Source organism: Aspergillus mulundensis (genome assembly GCF_003369625.1).
Source record: "Aspergillus mulundensis strain DSM 5745 chromosome Unknown scaffold_9, whole genome shotgun sequence".
NCBI lineage: Eukaryota > Fungi > Ascomycota > Eurotiomycetes > Eurotiales > Aspergillaceae > Aspergillus > Aspergillus mulundensis.
Window position 1 is genome coordinate 409,242 of NW_020797897.1, and position 18,905 is coordinate 428,146.

At 52.1% G+C, this 18,905-nt stretch overlaps 8 protein-coding genes across 8 annotated transcripts; 4 read left to right on the top strand and 4 right to left on the bottom strand.

Moving 5' to 3' along the window:
* Positions 1–535: 535 nt before the first annotated feature.
* Positions 536–1,440, bottom strand: DSM5745_08025 (ankyrin repeat domain-containing protein; the record flags this gene model as incomplete). Its single annotated transcript, XM_026750041.1, has 2 exons — positions 536–1,013; positions 1,070–1,440. 2 exons carry the CDS (start codon positions 1,438–1,440, stop codon positions 536–538), a joined length of 849 nt encoding a protein of 282 aa, XP_026601045.1.
* Positions 1,441–5,120: 3,680 nt separating this feature from the next.
* DSM5745_08026 (uncharacterized protein) lies at positions 5,121–5,672 on the top strand (the record flags this gene model as incomplete). Its single annotated transcript, XM_026750042.1, has 1 exon — positions 5,121–5,672. One exon carries the CDS (start codon positions 5,121–5,123, stop codon positions 5,670–5,672), a length of 552 nt encoding a protein of 183 aa, XP_026601046.1.
* A 264-nt stretch (positions 5,673–5,936) lies between these two features.
* On the bottom strand, positions 5,937–8,209 carry DSM5745_08027 (Zn(II)2Cys6 transcription factor; the record flags this gene model as incomplete). The annotated part of the gene is made up of 5 exons (XM_026750043.1): positions 5,937–6,465; positions 6,515–7,105; positions 7,152–7,549; positions 7,605–7,810; positions 7,864–8,209. The coding sequence occupies 5 exons, from the start codon at positions 8,207–8,209 to the stop codon at positions 5,937–5,939; spliced, it is 2,070 nt and encodes a 689-aa protein (XP_026601047.1).
* Positions 8,210–10,114: 1,905 nt separating this feature from the next.
* DSM5745_08028 (YdeI/OmpD-associated family protein) lies at positions 10,115–10,984 on the bottom strand (the record flags this gene model as incomplete). Its single annotated transcript, XM_026750044.1, has 1 exon — positions 10,115–10,984. The coding sequence occupies one exon, from the start codon at positions 10,982–10,984 to the stop codon at positions 10,115–10,117; it is 870 nt and encodes a 289-aa protein (XP_026601048.1).
* A 363-nt stretch (positions 10,985–11,347) lies between these two features.
* Positions 11,348–13,220, bottom strand: DSM5745_08029 (putative nonsense-mediated mRNA decay protein Upf3; the record flags this gene model as incomplete). Its single annotated transcript, XM_026750045.1, has 2 exons — positions 11,348–12,917; positions 12,976–13,220. 2 exons carry the CDS (start codon positions 13,218–13,220, stop codon positions 11,348–11,350), a joined length of 1,815 nt encoding a protein of 604 aa, XP_026601049.1.
* Positions 13,221–13,627: 407 nt separating this feature from the next.
* sitA (TOR signaling pathway phosphatase SitA) lies at positions 13,628–14,952 on the top strand (the record flags this gene model as incomplete). The annotated part of the gene is made up of 4 exons (XM_026750046.1): positions 13,628–13,781; positions 13,853–14,234; positions 14,282–14,613; positions 14,663–14,952. 4 exons carry the CDS (start codon positions 13,628–13,630, stop codon positions 14,950–14,952), a joined length of 1,158 nt encoding a protein of 385 aa, XP_026601050.1.
* Positions 14,953–15,476: 524 nt separating this feature from the next.
* DSM5745_08031 (putative phenol 2-monooxygenase) lies at positions 15,477–17,474 on the top strand (the record flags this gene model as incomplete). The annotated part of the gene is made up of 5 exons (XM_026750047.1): positions 15,477–16,007; positions 16,063–16,950; positions 17,001–17,175; positions 17,226–17,342; positions 17,395–17,474. 5 exons carry the CDS (start codon positions 15,477–15,479, stop codon positions 17,472–17,474), a joined length of 1,791 nt encoding a protein of 596 aa, XP_026601051.1.
* A 431-nt stretch (positions 17,475–17,905) lies between these two features.
* DSM5745_08032 (NUDIX hydrolase) lies at positions 17,906–18,628 on the top strand (the record flags this gene model as incomplete). The annotated part of the gene is made up of 1 exon (XM_026750048.1): positions 17,906–18,628. One exon carries the CDS (start codon positions 17,906–17,908, stop codon positions 18,626–18,628), a length of 723 nt encoding a protein of 240 aa, XP_026601052.1.
* Between the last annotated feature and the right edge of the window lie 277 nt (positions 18,629–18,905).

Consider the following 18,905-nt stretch of genomic DNA (forward strand, 5'->3'; position numbering starts at 1 on the left):
AAAATATATAAAAAAGTTAGTATAATAAGTTTATAAAAAAAAATAGCAGGGAATTAGGACCCTAATAATATAAGGGCTAATATAGGCTAAAAATAATAAGGTATATAAGTAATTACTATAAATAACTAAAACACCTAGTACTAGTGGGAACCACGGACTAATTAAAGCCCGAATAATAGTAAAAAAAGCCTTAATTACAAACTGTAATATAAGGATAGTATGCCTTGCATGGTACCTAGCCCTGGAATTAGGGTGTTTGCATGAGGCAGGAGCCAGGTACTCTTTTAGATCTAGCCTGTGACATGTTTTGGTCCTAGTGGTAACCCAGTCCCAAAGTGAGTTGATTTGTATGAATAATGCTTGTTTATTTAACTCCTTTCCTGCCACTCTTCACAGCTAAAAGAAGCTCTTTGTTGTAGCAAATGTATAGACCGTCAATCACAGATTCTTATTAAAAACTCGCTACTTGACTCAACCAGGCCGACTCCCCAGCGATGCCTCGTCTTCGTCAGTAACCTTATCATAGACAATGTCTTCACTCCATTGATTGAAGCAGCTTCACAATCTCTTGATGGTTGTTCATTGCAGCCCAGTCCATCGAACTCCGATTTGTGGCATCTTTGATATGAATATCCGCGCCTTGGCCAACCAAATAGCGCACAACATCCACTTTTCCCAATTCTGCTGCTTTGTGTAAAGCGGTTCCCAGGCCCATGAAGTAGTATAATCTCCATGAGAAATAGTGATTCTCGTACATCTTTGAGTTTAAAGGAGCACCCCTCTCGAGCAGGACAGCCAGCACCTCGACTGTATCCGATTGACGCTCAACAGCATGGTGAAGTAGTTGCCCTTTGCTAACATCCCCTCCACGGTCAAGAAGTAATTTGATGGTGGGGAGCGAGGCTCGTTCTACTGCATAGGACAATGGTGTAAGATCAATAGAGCACTGCTTGTTTGGGTCGGCTCCATGATCAAGAAGCCAAAGAGTCATATCATCGTCATGAACAGCATAACTAAATAGTACTGTAAGTAAGTAGTAGAGTTTTGAAACGACCAGGCGAGAAATTACCCAAGCGCGGGAGGCCTCAATTCGCTTGTGGGTTGGTTAATATCCCACCCCTGTTGAAGAAGAATGCTGAGAACCTCCTTTGATTTATGGTTGATTGCTTCAAGAGCATAATCCTGGCTTGCCGGTAGCCCGTGCTGCAATAACTCAACAACAACATCCCTCTGATCCTGTCTGACTGCCTGAATCATCACTGGATCGATCTCACGTATGTCGAGATTGAGAGTGGTCCAGGCGTCAAAAGTTGATTTGAATCCCAGAAAGTCGTGATCGGCGCAGGCAGTCTCCATTTCCCGAATTATTTCCGGACAGGTTTGGCGCGGAACAGGGGGCAAGCCGGCCTGATGCTCTTCAGAGAAAGAAGCTGTAGACATGATAGAGAAGGAACGGGAATGAGTTACAACCTCAAGCTGGGGGCCACATACCTAGATATAGGCTGTGGCAAACTGCGGGGATGTGTCAACTCTTGGCGCGATCACGCGAGTCCAATTTGTGTCGTTCCAGCAAAAGCCCGCAATTGGCACCAGGGATCTAGGGTCTTGTTCAGTCGTGGTGATTGCATCAAAGCATGGTGCGATTCTTGCGCATATTCCTCCCTTACCACCACAACCCTCAGCGGACCCTCATGCTGGAGACAATAATGTTCGATCAATGATGGGTCAAGTCAAGAGCCTTCATGCTTACTACAAGGGCTTGAACTATTTCCCTGAGGCAGGAACTTCCATTATCTGCGCCCTGTTTAGGGGGGCTGTGGCACTGCCAGACCAACTGCAAATCATGCAACAGTCTCTCGGCGAGTTGGGCTACACGCCATCTGTCCGTACTTACAATGTCCCCGGGAATCGCAACCTCCCGGGCCAAGGCACTGTTGTTATCATCCCAAACGCAAGTTCGGGAAGCCCTGTCATATATGTGGAAGATCGCCCGATCTAAATAGGATATTACTTGAATTTGGGATCAATTGCCAAGGGATGTCGGGGGCGCCGCACGATTCAAGGGGGAAGCGATATTGATCGCGACTACTCTGAGAGGAAAATCTTTTGTACATGGGATATGCAATTGGCGCCTCTCCAACTCCAGGTGGCAGCTATGAACATTTTTTGCCTTTTATAGACGTGTGAACTGTTGGCTGTGGTCTTCTACCGCAACAAGCCGTGTGAATAACTGTCGTGCATCCTCTCCTGTTAGTTAACAGTAACGGCCAACCGGTTTGTAGATTTCCTGTTGTATGTCTTCACAGTCTGTCCATGGAAGTATTCGTATAGAACAGTTTTTTCCAGTATGAGGGGGAAATCTTGCCTGTTGTAAAGCAAGAAAGGGGCTTCAGCTTGTAGCGGCGCTCCGGCAGAGGAGATCGTGGCAATGTTTGATGAACTCTCCAGAAGTTGTCGGTCGGTTGCGCTCTCTCTCCTGCCTCCTTCTTTCCTCTGACTCTCTTCGTAGCTGTGCTTCCTGCCTTTGCGGGAATCTGGTGGTTAGCTGGATAGCAAGCAGCACGTCATGAGTAATGAAGCTCTCTTCAAGTCTCTGCATCTAGAACTCTATTTTTGATTCCCGTCATTAAGCATTACATGGAACCAAGCAAGGCATATAGTTGATTATCATTCAAGAGTCTCCCTTGCATATCTGTCCTTAGGTCGCCAGCGGACGTAAGATTTCATCACATATCCAAGGCCAGTACACTTGAATAGCGTACTCTGCGACCCTTCCAACCAGATCACGGACTTTCAGTATGCCATAAATTGTCCGGGTATCAGTAACCAATGGCATTGACTGGACTAATCGCGTGCTAAAATAGACTAGCCTCAGTAAGCAAGAAACCACCAGAGAACTTCGAGATGCAAGGAATATTCTCACCACTTCATTGCCAATTTTATACGCTAGGTATGTATACCAGTCGTGGCTCCATGCCCGAGAACAAGAGTATTCTCTTTGTGAAAGCATCTGTCGTTTGGTTTATCTGGTAGTCATGTCCACCAAGGTTTATCTCGTTGTAGAGATCTCGCACCAAGGAGTCAGGGCAAGTAAAAAAGAGGGCATAATCAAGCTTCTTGCTAATCTTGCTAAGAGCGTTTTTAGATCTGGGAAGAAAGCTCGGGTTGATCTGTTGTAACTGTCTATAGGGATAATGCTTAGGTTAAAAGGGATATTTTAATAGGGAAACAGGGGAGCTCACGCGCTTATAAGTTGCAACAACTAACACCCTTTAATCAAAGACTTCAAATTTAGGCTGCACCACATCTAGACACCATGCATTCTCATCCTTACCGTATATATCGCATTGTCCTGCATTAAAACATATCCTTTTTAAATTGTCCCAAGAGGACGGCATCGGACAGGGTACTGGAGTAAGAAAACGCTGTTTGGGGTATCTCATCGGCGGACATGGGGTCAAAGGCACGGATGCGCGCCTGTTATGCCACCAGTAAGCAGGATCTATTACAAAATCATGTAAATAGCATACCTCAACCTCGGGGTATTATATTATATCCAAATCCGTCCATCAGCCGCTTTCTTAAGGTAATTACAGATTCCGGCATCGGTCTCAACGCAAGTGGCCCATGGATAACTAAAAGTTCCGCAAGGCGGAGCTGATTTAAGATATCTCGAGACGGGCTTACCTACCGCGACGCAGTGGTCGTGGAACGAAGCGAGATTTCTAGCACTATTGTTTGATTATCAGCAATTCAAGGTCACTTGGACGGGCTTAAATCTCGTGCTGGCGCTATCGACACCCGTCTCTTCTGATGATAGCGGCTTGTTGTGGACAACGGGCTGGGGGGTGTTGGGACCTCAGAAGCGCCTGATAGCTGGCCTAACCCTGAAGGGATGGTTCTGACATGGACATTAACCATACGAAGCATTGGTCGTGCTGTTAGTTTTGTGTCTGCTGTTGCGCTTGCTTGTTGTTTTGCTGTGTTGGTGGAGGTAACGAGGCTGTGCAAACATTGCAAGAAATGGCCAGCCTGCTTCAGATCCTTCCTTTCGCTCATTTCAAACTGGCTTTTAGGCTAAGTTTCCCAGATTTCGTCCCTTTTGTTCGATACGCTGTATGGGTTCGATTTTGTCAAAGGCGTATGTCTTAGTTGATGATCCACATCTGTCATCCTGCAATGCTCGTGTTGTTGAGGAAACCAGCGCCATTAAGACGCGATTAGTATTACCTACCATTGGGTTGGTAGAAAGACTCGAGGGGGCAATAATGATTCGAGAATGAAAGCAAAGCCACTCAATGCGGTGGCAGTGGGCCTGGGCATCACGGAAGCCGGGAGACTACTTCCGACGGAGGTTGCAAGAAAAGAGCAACGTCAGTAACTTAGGCTTGGCGGGTGAATATTAGAGGGCTTCAGGGCGTGAAGGCAGGGCGGTACGGGCTAGACGGGTTATCCTCCAAAACAAAAAAAAAAACATACAACAGCTGGGATTCGCATGTGGTCACCCACCATACTACTAACCAGCCGGCGTGTGGCTTAAGTACGGCTGAGCGGACGGGAAGCCCTGTTCTCCACACCCTGTGGTCGTATGTGCTAGATATTTCAAAGCAGCAAACTATCAATAACCAAAAATACCATCAATATCAAAAAGAGCATCAGCATGAAGGATCAACTCTCGCTCGATATTGGTGCTGTAGGGTGTTTTTTGGGTGGTGTCCTATGTTATACCACGGTCGGGAAAGTGTCAATCTCACACTTACCAACTTTGAGCTGCACTAGAGTACTACTTGCCCGGCGATACGATACTTACGATTTGCCTGCGCAGGCTGCGATGAGCGGGTGTGGAGTTTATATATATATATCCACCTGTTACCCGCGCAATACTTCAGCAAAAACTGGCACTAACCAACACTCCACGGACCTATACACCAAAAGCGATCAAAAGATATTCTCATCTGTAAAAAAGACAAAAGGCCAAGAAAGATGGCGACGCACTACCACATGACGCCAAAACGGTGTTACCTAGACACCGGCACATACATAGATCCCCCGCATGTCAAGTTATCAACTGCCGTCCCCTTCAACCCCAAAGCTTCCTCCCCAGTCCCCATCATCCTAACATGTCCCTACCCACCTCTCCAATCCCAGTCCCAGTCCCAGTCCCAGGCCCAAGCCTATCCCTCCTCCGCCCCACCCTCGCCCTAAACGCCTGGCCATTCACAATGGAACCCTGGATGTACGCAACGCGCATCCCCGTCTCCAGGGCCACGCACCCACCCCCCACAAACACGACGACAAAGAGCAACATCGACAAACTCACACCCGCCTCCGTGCGCTGGAAAGCAGATAACTACAACCACCGCCTCGAGCAGCCGACGCAGTTCTATGCCGTCGCGCTGGCGCTGGCGCTGGCGCGGTATATGCGTGGCCAAGAGGATGTGCTTGATGCTGGACTCGCGTGGATGTATGTGGGGCTGAGGGTTCTGCATAGCGTTGTGCATGGTACGGGGGATTGGATTATGGTGCGGTTTGGGGGTTTTGTGGTGAGCTCGGGGGTTCTGGCGCTTTTGGCGGGGAGGGCGGCGGCAGTGGTGTTGAGGGAGGATGTAGCCTTGACCTCGAGATGGGGAAGTGGGTTGTGGGGTGGCCCTGGTCTATATACAGGGATGTAAAAGGGCCAGCCTTCAGGCGATACCGGAGAGCAGTGTAGCATTGGTAATGGAGGATAGGTTGATTCTTTATGCGACATTAATGCTACCGTAGCTTGAGATTTGCAAGGCTGGCGGGTATATATAAGCATTTATACAAATATGTACGTCAGTCATGACACATATCGCATAAGCATAGACGGAACAGAAGCTGTGCATGATACAGACATGGCTGGAAAGCGGGTGGAACATGGAATAAAAACCGGGGACGGAGATGATGGGCTACTGCTAATTCAAAAACGAATCATCGATGAACGGGAACCGGTCCCATAGCGGCAACTCCATGCCCTCCCACCCGGGAAACCCGGCAGCGACGTCCGCCGCGTCGAACAGACCTGTATTCTGATCTGCACCTGGAGCTTGATTCTGCGGCTCTGCGTACGTAGTTCCGGCACCAGGGCCGACAGGTAGAGAGGGTTGGATTGCTGGTAGGTTGGCCGAGGAGCCTCCAGAGAAAGAGGGAGTGGAGGAAGTCTGCGGCTGAGAATCGCTACTTCGACGATTGTTCAAACTGAAAAGCTTGCTGACGTATTTCTTATCCGGTGGAGGGTTCTCGCGGAGGCGCTGGCGTTGCTCGTCGATTGCGTTGCGGAGGAGATTTAGGATTTCGAAATAGTGCGCTGCCTGAGCTGATTGTTGTGAGAGGACGCGGAGGATCTCGAGGGCACCGGTGAAGGCTTCTTCGAGAGTCGAGTCGAGTTCTTTCTGCGAGAACATGGAAAAGCCGGGAATTAGGGCTGCGGCGAACACGAGGGCTCTGGATGGAGGTTAGCTCTGGGTTAGTATTTTGAGGTGGAGGTGCCTACTTGAGAATGCACATGTTGCCCAGCAGCAGACGGGACTGATGTACTTCTAGACACGTCTGGATCATGTACAATGCGGACTCGACGCAGGCATTGGCGAGCCTCGTATGTGCCGGGTCCTCCAAGAGGGCATCGTCTTGAATTATCCCCGGAGACCCCTGGTGTAGTCGTGCCAGTCGGACCCCCAAGACTGAGATCATAAATGGTCTTGTCACTATGATGACCGCGAAATGGTAAGCGCAAGCAACATGGAGGCTGCCGATGATGTGTTCCTGGGCCGCAACGCGCTCCTGAGGCGTGCTGGGTGAGGAAAGTAGGGAGTCGGGGAGATCGTTGCTCCATTGCTTGAGCTTGTCGAGTAGCGATTCAGCAACTTCTGTTGAAGCCGCCTTCTCATTGTATAGCCGAGAGACAATCTCGTCGAGGATTCGGGTCATGTTATACGAAGCAACGAGGCTATCATCGGCTGCGCTGGTAGGCGGCGTGGAGTCCATATCTGCTGGCTCGGAGTGCAGATTAGCTGTTGCCGGTGGTCGTCCGAGAATCGAGCTGACTAGAAGGTCCAATGTGCAAAGGCTCATCCAGACTCGGGACCTACGAGGCGTCAGTGATAGAGGCATTCCAGAGAAAAACTGCCTACCTCTTCTGCTGCTCATCTGCGTCCGGTAGAGTGAAGGCAGTGAGATGGAGACCTAGAGCGGCAGCTGCCCTTGAAGCAACCCCCAAGTACATGAATGCAGCGTTTCGACGGCAAGCGCCTAGCATGTAAAAGGAAAGCAAGATAAACAGCCGAATCAGGTCCATGCTCGGATTCTCCAACATCCCCGCGAATGCGCATAGCTGTGCGCGTTTGAAAAAGAACCTTTCCACTCGCATAATAGCCGGACTGAGATCATTCTTCGACGACTGTGCCCCGATGGCAATCATGATGTCTCGTAATGCCGCCATTCTCTTGTTAGGTATCTCGTGGGTTGGAGGCGTTGATCCTAGCATTTGACGGGCTTCCGAGTCAGAGAGGACATTGATAAAACCGCTGGTCTAATGGACACCTTTGTTAGCATTATAGCAGTCCAACTGAAAAAGGGAAGCGTACCGCAATCTGGTAAGTGCGGAGGTAGGCCTGCTCCTCCTGAGGGTCAACATCATTCTGGAACGACGCCGGTATGTCATCCGGAGTATCCGTCTCAAGCATATCTTCCTTGGTGACATTATGCGAGAACTGAGACGGCCCGATATGTTGTGTGACCATATCCCGAAGCAGCTGCAAGAATGATAGCGAGGCTGCTCTCCCGATGTATACTAAACCAACCATCAGCGACGCGGACCTTCGTCTTGCGGTCATGTGGCCGTACCTCGTTCACCTTGCCGATTCCGTAGCATTCGAGAGTGAGTCTTGTGCGGAGCCCCCGATGTGCCATTCAAAGCCGGCAGAAGCTGCGGAAGACTTGCAGCGTTGATACTCGAAGTGTTCCGTGCCCGACGTCCAGCGTCAGGACTAGTGACCCGGTAGGCATCGTTCTGCCGCGGAGCAGAAACGCTGTTCGACCGTCGGAACGGCACGCAGGTGTCAGCGCGCCCATTGCGAATGCATTTCGTGCATGGGAAGCTGCCGCTGCAGCGCTTCTTGGAGGCTCGGCATGCGAGGCAGGCTTCTGGGGCCCGGAGACGGTTGGCTGGGAGGACTTTGGGTCGCGGCATTGGAGAGGGCAGGGTGGGGCCTGGCCTTCATCAGGTCATAGTGGATCGGACAAGCTTGCTCTGAAAAGTGTAGAATCAGATGCGATATCGCGAGTGATTGAAGTCGTTCAACCTGACAGAGGTGTGTTGATAAGACGAAGTTCGCAGCTGGAGCGAAATGCGGAGTTGCTTGAGGAGCCAGTCGGCTTTGTCCCCGCACTGATAAGGACGAGCTTGGGCCAGGCCTACTTAGTACTACTTAGCATAGGCGTGCGAGATGGGCATAATTATGTATGTACGATGGTATACTTTTGAAGATTGACAATGAGGCCGGGATACAAGTAAGCTTGCCTGTACTCCGTTAAGAATGCTGCCCATTTCGAAGGAGAGCATAAGCTAGTATGTATAGAGCTCAGGTATAGCACTTCAGTGGCTTCATTATATATTACGTCAATGACACTCACTATGTAGCTGTTTGTTATCTGTTTCCGAAATGAAGATTGTCGATAGACGTGCATACTATGCTGCATGCTTATAGATCATGGGCAATGCAGAAGACATTGCTTATTCCGTGTCACCTTCAACCATGAGTCTGCCTGGAGCTTTGGCGACGAGTGATAGCCGATTCAAATATGTTGAGAGATAGTTTTTTTTATCGGCGAGCTTGTTGAATGAGCAGGAAGTTACCATAACACCGGGCCCGGGCGTCAGCTCAGCGCTGACCGAGCTCTCCAGCAGCGTCGAAGCTTAAAGCCAGTATATGAGAGGGTTCCATTTTGGAATGACGCAGCATCTTCTAGCAAAACTACGCTCGTATGCCTGTTTCTCAGGCTCTCAGGCATCTCGTCTAGACAGCAGGATCCTTACTACCTTAGGCTTTCGTGATGCTGATGCCGGCGTTAAGCGCAGACGAAGCTTTCTTCGGCTTCAACATGAAGCTCTCATGCCGCGTCTGCCCGCGAAGCACCGGAACAGCTTCTGCAAAAGACGTTTCGACCGAGAAAACAACGGCGAACGTAATAATATTTGCTAACAGCAACGGTATCCATGAAGGCAAAGTAAAGAGCCCATCAACAATTGGCCCAGCACAAAAAAGAGACCCTCAATCGCCATGTTCTCGGCGTTCTAGAAGGACTGGAGCGGACAAAAATCTTTTCGACGGCAGCGATTGGCCAGCCGCGACAAGCCCACACAGACCTCGCGAGAGTCTCGCTAAGCACTAGCGCGAAATAGCCCTCTCGGAAATGTTATAAAAGGCCCTTCTTCCTCGTCCCTTTTGAAAATCAAGCGACTCTACGTGAGTTCCCCTCCCCCCTACATTGGGAATCCCCTCTCTTCTCGAGCATCTTTTGCTAACCGCCTCGTCTGCAGTTCAAAGAATCACTTTAGAGTAGACGTCCCTCATTGAGCTCATCTAATGAGCCACACCCCCAACCCTTGCTGATGACTTCTATGTCCTCGATGCCCTAAAGTGAAGCCGTGTTTACTCCCGCCTCGACCTTGTCTTCTCCGGTACGAACTGCTTCGGCAGGCTTGTTCCGAGTTGGCGCTGGGTCTAGGGAGTGGTGATGATCTTGACCTTGTCGTGGCGTCTTGACTTCGGTCGGCCTGACTTGGTGGGTGTCGAGGAGGTCTGAAAGGCTTTCCATCTTTTTCTCTTCCACCTTGATGCTGGTGTGCGATTGAGATTGGATTGTTGGGCTTAGCTAGAAAATCAAATCGAATCATTTTGATCGTGAACATCTTCCTTGTGTAAATTTCTGTAGCTTGACTTGTGGCGGCAGCTCAATTTCTTTTTCGCCCGACCTCAGTGTTCCTTCACCCAATCCGCGGAACAGCTTTCCTAGGCTCATCACGACCTGAGCTCTCAAAGGTCCAACTCCAGCTTCAGATTTCGATTCTGGAAGTTATCACCTAACGCCTTCGCTACTTGACGCGGTTTCTCGGCCGCAGTTGCCTAGAAACTGCACCAGACAATGAAGCCTCACCATCGACGCGCTCAACCCGCTTCTTGACTTTCGCCACGCCGCGTTTCCCATCCTTCCTCCCCTCCCTGAGCAAAGTCTTCTTCTCGATCCTAAACGACTGCGAACTCCCTGACGACGACACCTTCGCCTTCGCCTTCGCCGTCACCTTCGCCGTCGCTCTTCGTCCCTCCACCTCACCGCCCGCCAACATCCTCACAACCCCCTCAATCCTCTCCTTCCTCCTCGCCGCCGCCCCCGTCTGCAACCGATGCAGCACCCGATACCAATCCCCACGACCCAGCGCCTCAAACGCCCTCTTCGCCCTCTCATCCCCCTCCAACGCCTCCCTCAAGTCCCCCGGAACAGAAATCCCCGCCGGCCCATCATACGCCCGTTCCCACCGCCCGTCTCTCTTCGCCGCCTCCACAGCCTCCATCCCCGCATCCGTCATGCGTCCCTCCTCAATCAGCCGGCCCACAGTAGCGACATTCTTCGCAGACCACATGCTCTTGCTCCGCCGCGGCGTGTACCGCACAAGCCAGTATTTCTCGTCCAGCGCGTTCGCGCGCCCGTCGATCCAGCCGTGGCATAGCGCTACCTCGACGGCTTCGGGCGCGCTGATGGATGCGATGCCGCTGGATTTCTTGGCGAGCTTGAGGTGGAGGCCTGGCAGGGTTTTGTGGTTTTCGGAGAGGAAGGAGGAGAAGGAGGCGGCGGTGGGGAAGGTGTGGATTGGGAGGTCGGTGGGGAGGGGTTTCGGGGCTGGGTTTGTTGGTTCGGGCTTTGCGGTGGGTGGCGCTGGCTTTGGCTTTGTGGATTTGGGGGGCATGGTTGAACTGGATAGGCTTGCGGATGCGGTGCGGATGGTGGCTATTCGATGAGGTTGGAATCGTAGGTGAGGACGGGGTGCGAAGGAGGGCTTCTTTCGGAGGTAAGTTGTAGTCAGGTGGAAAGTCCTGGCACCAAACGTAGATGTCTGCCGTAAGAAAAGGTGTAGCATCAGAAGATAAGAGGTGGGAGGTTTGAAGCGTCGATAGGGGCCAGGCAGCTGCTATACAGGCTTCCGCGTGAATCGCGACCAACAGGTAACACGAGACGCCAAGGGCGGCGCGGCACGTGGAATACAAGCAGAGGCTGTATTTTGCACCGTAGATTCTCATTGATCCATTATCATATCATAAGGTAAGATACATCATTTCGTTTCGGCATTCTTGCCTTCAGATGCGTTTGCGTTTGCATTGCTGCTGCCACCACCACCACCACCGCTTCCTCCATTAGCCTTAGAACCACCCTTTCCCCGGCCACTTCGCCGTCCACGACGACCATCTGAAGAGCCGCCGCCGCCGCCGCCGCCGCCTCCTCCTCCTGAGCCTGAGCCTCCACTGCCTTCATTAGATTTGCCACCACGGTTGGAGTTGGTATTGGCCTCCGCGGGCGCAGCCGGATTAGGTGGTTTAGGCTCGCCGCGACCCTTTCCACGCCCTTTCTCCGCCCCTGGGTTCGCCTTCCTCTCGAGAACAACGACCTGACTTTGAGCGACAGTGACGGGACTGGCAGAGATAGCTTTCTGCAGTGATTCAGGCTCCGCAAAGTCAACGTAACCAAAGCCCTTCTTCTTATCGATTTCCACTTTGACGACTTTGCCGAACGGCGAAAAGGCGGTCTCAAGCAGCGGCTCAGTCACACCCTGAGACGGATTGGCGTGCTTGAGGAATGCTTGGGTAGCGGTGGATGTGGGTGTTGTTGGCGTGGTGGCCGATGACTGTTTACCTCGCCCTCTGGGTCCCCGCGGCGTAGATGTAGGCTGGGCAGGCGTGCTAGTTTCGGAACGTTGAGAGGTTGGTGTTTCGCTGGGTTGAGGCGTATTGCTCCGCTTCGCCTTTGCGTCCTGGGCTGCTGGACTTGCTTTTGGTGACCTGGTGGGCGTCTCCTTCTTGACCTCCGTAGCAGCGGCCGGTTCTGGCCTAGGCTCGCTCTCTCCAGAAGCCCCAGAAGTTCCACGTCCCCCACGTCGCCGGTTGCTAGATGGTGCCAGTCCCAAGTCCCGCTGCAGTATCTTCCCCACCGCAGCTGCATTCCCGCGCTCTCTCCTCCGTTCAGTCGCCGGCTGTGCGGTCGTCGTATCCTTGGGAGCGTTCTGTGCTGAAGACGCCTTCGCGGCTTGTTTCGATGACACACTGGCAGCCTGCTTGTTGGCCACTTTCACAGCCTCCTTCGTAGCCTTGTCATTCCTGTCGTTCCGGTCGTTTCTTGATCTCTTCTCCGTCTTCTCAGCGCTAACAGGCGAGACTTCCTTCTCAGGCCGCTGGAGAAGCTTCTTCGATTGGATCTTCTCGGCCTTTGGCTCTCTTTCTGACCTTTGCCTTGACGATTTGTTCGACGCCTCCTTCGCCTTGTTTGCCTTCTTCTCCTTGATGTACTGCACCAGCGGCGTAGTTGTTATAGCTTCCTTCTTATTTTCATCCTCGGCGGTAGATTCGGCGGCAGGTTTCGTGATAGGTTGCGTAAGACTCTCGAGAAATTGGATGAACTCTGGTTCTTGATCAATGGTTCCCTGTCGAGCATCTTTGCGAACACGGCTGCCGGGGATTTTGGCGTACGGTGCGAATTCTAGGTTCGGAGGGCCGAGGAGCACAGGGTCGTTCGCGGTGTTGCGGGCATCCAGGAAGGACGTACTCCGGACTTTGTCAGAGAGGGGGGTAATGTGTTCGCTTGAAACAACGTAGAGGTATGCGCGAGAAGGCCGGGAGGGTTTGGCGGGACTGTTGTTCATCCCTGTTAGCCGCAGCTCCTCTATAGCAGCAAACACGAAGCACTCACTCTTTTGAGATCTTTCCAGGCTTGTACTGAGACCAGCTCACTTTACCCGCCCCGACTTTCCATGCCTCGCCCAGCGCTGCCTCAAACTCCTCCTGTGTTAACCCTGGGGGCAGGCGCCGCACGAGCAGCTTCAATCGCGGGGCTGCCGGCTTGGGCGCCTTCTTGGGTGCGGGTGCATTTTTCTGAGTCGCAGATGCAGGAATCTGAAGGACGCCGCCGCTCGACTTCGACAGGATTTGCGTCATGATAAATATGCTTCAAATTGAAGTGTCACTGCGACCTAATCTCCGATAGGCGCGTTGCCGAAGGCGAGCAGCCGAACAAAGGCCGGCTACAGGGGTATCACCAGGCGAGCTGGTTCCCAAACCAAAAAGTAAAATAATGGTACCGGGTCACAAAGTAGTGAAGCTGAGGTCTCCAGATGACCTTGGATGGGAGATGAGCTCTATGGAATTCCCCGCTGACCGGAAGGCAATAAATGATCCTGCACGTGACTGCAAATCAGCGATAACCAGCACCCTTGCGGGGAAAGGAGCGAGCATGTTTATGTGTGCATCTGTGGTCACCAAGAATCTGAGCTCATTACTTGTCTTTAAACCACTGCATTACTTCAGTCTTTTCTCACATTCTTTGTATTTAATCATTTTCTGCAATGACTGACCCAAAGGTCCCTCAGCCGGGGCCAGCGAAACTGAAGCGCAATGCAGGACCGGACGAGTGGTTAGAAGCGGCCAAGGACTGCAAATACCTCTCAGAGTCACATATGAAGCAGCTCTGTGAGATCGTGAAAGAGTTCATGATGGAAGGTATGCTGCGCTCAATCCTGTCTCAATCCTAGCCGGGGTGTTTCCAAAGCTGACAGTTGTGCGCTACTCAGAATCCAATATTCAGCCGGTATCGACCCCCGTCACAGTCTGCGGAGATATCCACGGCCAATTCTACGACCTCTTAGAGTTATTTCGCGTCTCCGGAGGGATGCCCGACGCGTCCCTCGCCGAACCCCCGAAGACTTCCTCTACCGTGATTACATCGGACGACATCGAGCCGCCGACTACCATAACAGACCCCGAGTTGCGGAAGAAGCTGGGAAAGCCAGCGTCTGCAGACGATGGTGAGAACGCTGGGAAAAGAGGACGGTCTTCAAGTTCAGGGGCGACGGAAATAGCTGTCAACCGCAACTTTGTGTTCCTCGGCGATTATGTGGACCGCGGATATTTCAGTTTGGAGACCCTGACTTTATTGCTGTGTCTAAAAGCCAAGTTTGTCACCCGTGCTCGATAAAATGGGCGATGACTGACCTTTGAAGGTACCCCGACCGAGTAACGCTGGTTCGCGGCAATCACGAGTCCCGACAAATTACACAGGTCTATGGTTTCTACGAAGAGTGCTTGCAGAAGTACGGGAATGCCTCTGTATGGAAGGCTTGTTGCCAAGTGTTTGACTTTATGACCCTTGGTGCTATTATCGATGGTCGGGTACTGTGTGTTCATGGAGGATTGAGCCCGGAAATCAGGACTCTGGACCAAGTACGGGTGGTGGCCAGAGCCCAAGAGATTCCACACGAGGGTGCGTTCTGTGACCTGGTGTGGTCGGATCCAGATGACGTTGAGACCTGGGCTGTCAGTCCTCGAGGAGCCGGTAAGTTAGCAGTAACTGCCAGTTTGTCCCAAATACTAAACCCATCCAGGCTGGCTATTCGGTGACAAGGTAGCAGACGAGTTCTGCCACGTGAACGACCTAACACTCATTGCGCGAGCCCATCAGCTTGTAAACGAGGGGTACAAGTACCACTTCGCGAACAACAACGTGGTTACCGTTTGGAGTGCACCCAACTACTGCTACCGCTGTGGAAACTTGGCGTCCGTGTGCGAGATCAACGACGACCTGAAACCGACATTCAAACTCTTCAGTGCTGTTGCTGACGACCAACGACATGTTCCGCAAACTCGAGGAGGGCGCAGCGAGTACTTTTTGTAAAATACCCTCGGGCTCAGGCCCAGCCCTGCACCCACGCTTCGTGGTGATGAAGGCGTTATTTGCACCGGCGCTGGCGTTCGGGAGAGATACCTGATGGATTTGCCTTCTTCGCTAGGCGGTTGATGGGCATCATATATAACGATCTAGAACACGCTTAATGACACCTGATTTTATGAAGCTGCCGTAAGGCTATAAGCACAGCCAGATCAACCACGACATGCCGAGGCAAGTTCCGTGGCTTAAACATTCAGCCACAACTTTGACGTCGAATACATACCCCATATTATGCAGGCCAGCCTAATGGTCCATCTGCAATCATAGCAACCGAGGCCCAAGCATCCATGGGATCGTTAGTATGGATCGCCTCCGGGATTGATTCCGGGTCTTCGGAACGCATCCCGGAGTCGCTCCGAGCAGCCATAAAGACGCCCGATGCAACACAGCTTACATACATTCCTTGCTCGTGACTATATGAGTTCCCCTCATTCATTCTCTACTTACCTTGAAACATAGAAACACACAAAATGCCGTCTCCTCACCAAACAGACGTCCTAATCTGCGGCAGCGGCTCCGCAGGCCTCAGCGCCGCAACATGGCTCGCGCGCTACGGAATACCCTGCAAGATCCTCGAGCGGCGCTCTGGTCCCATGACAATGGGCCAGGCAGATGGCGTGCAATGCCGGACGGTCGAGATCTTCGAGAGCTTCGGGATGAGCGAGGAGTTGCTGCGCGAAGCGTACCATGTGCTCGAGGTGGTGTTTTGGGCCGACGAGAGTCCTCCCAGCGGATCGGGTGCAGAACGTGGTAGTATTTCGCGGACGGGGAGAGCGGCGGATGTGCAGCCCGGGCTGTCGCACTGTCCGCATGTTATTCTGAACCAGGCGCGGATCAACGGGCTGTTTATTGAGGCTATGCGGAAGTTCAATGGTCAGCAGATTGAGTATGGGTGGGATGTGGAGGGTGTGGAATTGGGAGATGCGGAGGAGGAGTATCCGGTGAAGGTTACTGCGGAGAAGGATGGGGAGGTTCAGGTCTTCGAGGCGCGGTACGTTCTGGTATGTTTTTAACCTTGACATCGACAGTGTTGCTTCACCAACTAATATGGATCAGGGCTGCGACGGAGCACATAGCACCGTCCGAAAAGCACTCGGGTACGCCATGATCGGAGACAGCTCGGACGCAGTCTGGGGCGTAATGGACATGATCCCACGCACTGACTTCCCCGACATCCGCAAGAAAGCCTCCATCCGCTCCAAAGCAGGCAGTCTGCTCATTATCCCGCGCGAAGGCGAGAACCGGAACCTGACGCGGTTCTATATTGAGCTGCCGCCTGGTACGAAGCCGAAGGACGTCAAGCTGGGAGACTTGCAGCAGGCTGCCAAGAACATCCTCGGCCAGTATGAGATCGAGTTCACGGAGACGGTTTGGTGGTCTGCGTACGCTATCGGCCAGCGACACGCGGACTTCTTCCACAAGGATTTCCGCATCTTCCTTGGAGGGGATGCGTGCCACACGCACTCGCCTAAGGCTGGGCAGGGCATGAATGTCAGTTTGCAAGATGGATACAACATTGGCTGGAAACTGGCGCATGTACTGAGAGGCCTGGCGCCGGCGTCACTGTTGGAGACATATGTTCTCGAGCGTGAGAAGGTCGCCATCGACTTGATTAACTTTGATCGGTACTTCTCGAAGCTCTTTTCGACGAAGGGAAATGCGTCGCCCGCTGAGTTCCAGGAGGGATTCGTGAAGGCGGGAAAGTATACCGCTGGGTTGACGGCGAAGTATGATGAGTCTGCCATTACGAATGATCTGGGATTATCGGATTCCCTAGCGACGAATGTCGTTGTTGGGATGAGGCTTCCGAGCTCGCAGGTCGTTCGGTATTGCGACTCGAAGCCTGTTCAGCTTGCCAGTGCGCTTAATAGTGATGGCAGATGGAGGGTCATGGTTTTTCCTGGGGATATCAGCATTTCTCGGAATAGGGCTCGGCTGGATGCGGTAAGCTAGCATACTTCCCCATAAATTGAGTGTTTACTGACCAAGGCCAGGTCGGTGCATATCTTGCCTCGGACGAGAGCCCGTTACGGACATTCCGACTGCAAGACGGCGATTGCGATAGCCTCATCGAGCCGATTCTTGTGGGCTACGGACCGCGTCACGATATCGAGCTCGACCAGATACCCCCGGCTTTTTACCCCGTTACCGGCGAAAACCAGATCAAAGGTTAGTTGCTGAAATCATTGTTCGACTATCAGAAACGCTAACTACCTTAGACCTTCATAAAATCTTCTTCGACGACGAGAGCTACAACAAGGTACACGGCCATCTTTATGAACATCTTGAAATTAATCCGGAGGTTGGGGCTATTGTGATAGTCCGGCCTGATCAATGTGAGTGCTCTAACGTTCGTCTTTTGCAATGCTTTTGCTCATTGATGACTAGATGTTTCTTCGGTCATTGCGGTTGATGACTACAAACGAGTTGGACAGTTCTTCGCGGGGTTCCTTATTCCACGAGGGTAGGATAGCCTCGAACTAGCAATCGAAGGTCAAGGCTTATCATTCCTGCTTAGCGAGAAGTGTGAGGGTATTGGGTGTATATAACGAGTCCAAGGTACATAATATATATCTGACAGCATTAATCATCCATAAACCTAGGTAGGACTGAGGCTAGGCATGTATTGTGTACCTAATTCGAATCAAGCCACAAGCCATAAGTTACTAGATCAACCTGCCCTTTTCACTCCATCGGCAGATATGCCTCGCATATAGAGAGTCAGACTATGGGGCAGCCGTGTTGAATAGATGCCGTGGAACGCAAAACCTCGTATGGCTGACATCCGTGAGTCACTCCCACCAACGCAGGCAGAATCAACAAATGCCATAAAGAGCGCCCCTTGAAGAAAAAACCCCCCAAACGCTCACCTTCAATCTGGGCTGCAAAGTATCTCAAAATGCCCTCCCAACCCAACTACACACTTGCCCCGCACCTCGCACCCTTCGCCGTCCCATTGCCCCAATTCCGCGCCATCAACGACCAATACGCACACTTCGTAGGCGGCGCTCTCATCTTCTCACGCACTGTCCCTTGCACACCAGAAAACCAGGAAGAAAGAGAGGACGCGAAAACACTCCTCCGCATCCTCCTCCTCCAACGCTCCTACGAAGACTCCTACGGCGGCCAATGGGAAGGCCCGGGCGGCTCTATCGACCCGGACGATGCGAACATCCTAGATGGCGTTGCGCGCGAGGTTCTCGAAGAAAGCGGCCTGCATGTGTCGCGGTTCGTCGAGCTCGCGGGGAAGGAGGAGTGGGTGAGGCAGCGGCCGGACCGGGCGGACCTCGTTGTTAAGTTCACGTTTATTGTGGAGGTGCATGAGGCGAAGCCTGCTGTTTCTACCAGGGATGGAGAAGGGGATGGGAATGGAGTCCCGGCTGATACGTTGGCTAATGGGGGTGTTGCTCCTGCGCTGGAAAGGCGATGGGAGGAGATGGTTAGCCTGGACCCCGCGGAGCACAGGGATTTCAAGTGGGTTACTGAGGAGGAGGTTCGGGAGGGCGAGGAGGATTTGACGGGGAAGTATAAGTCGTTTGCGGGGATGGGGAGGGTGATATTGGGGGCTTTTCGGATGATGAGGGAGAGGGCGTTGTTGGATGGGAGTGATAGCGGTGCTTGATAGGCGATGAATAGAGACGATGAGTAGAGACGATGGAAGGGAGAGACAGTATGCTTACATCGATTACACCCCTGTTCTGCATCACTAGAAGCAAGATCTAGAGTCGTACAGAATAATCAATTTTTCCTTGTTGGCCATATTCTATTCGCTTGAGGATACGGCGGTTGATGGCGGCAGGCAATACTGTCAATTTTGATACCGACTGTAATTGCTTTTTACTGTCAGGGGTAGTATAGAGCTACTTTGATTGTTTGTTCAACAATGGCATTGACATCTC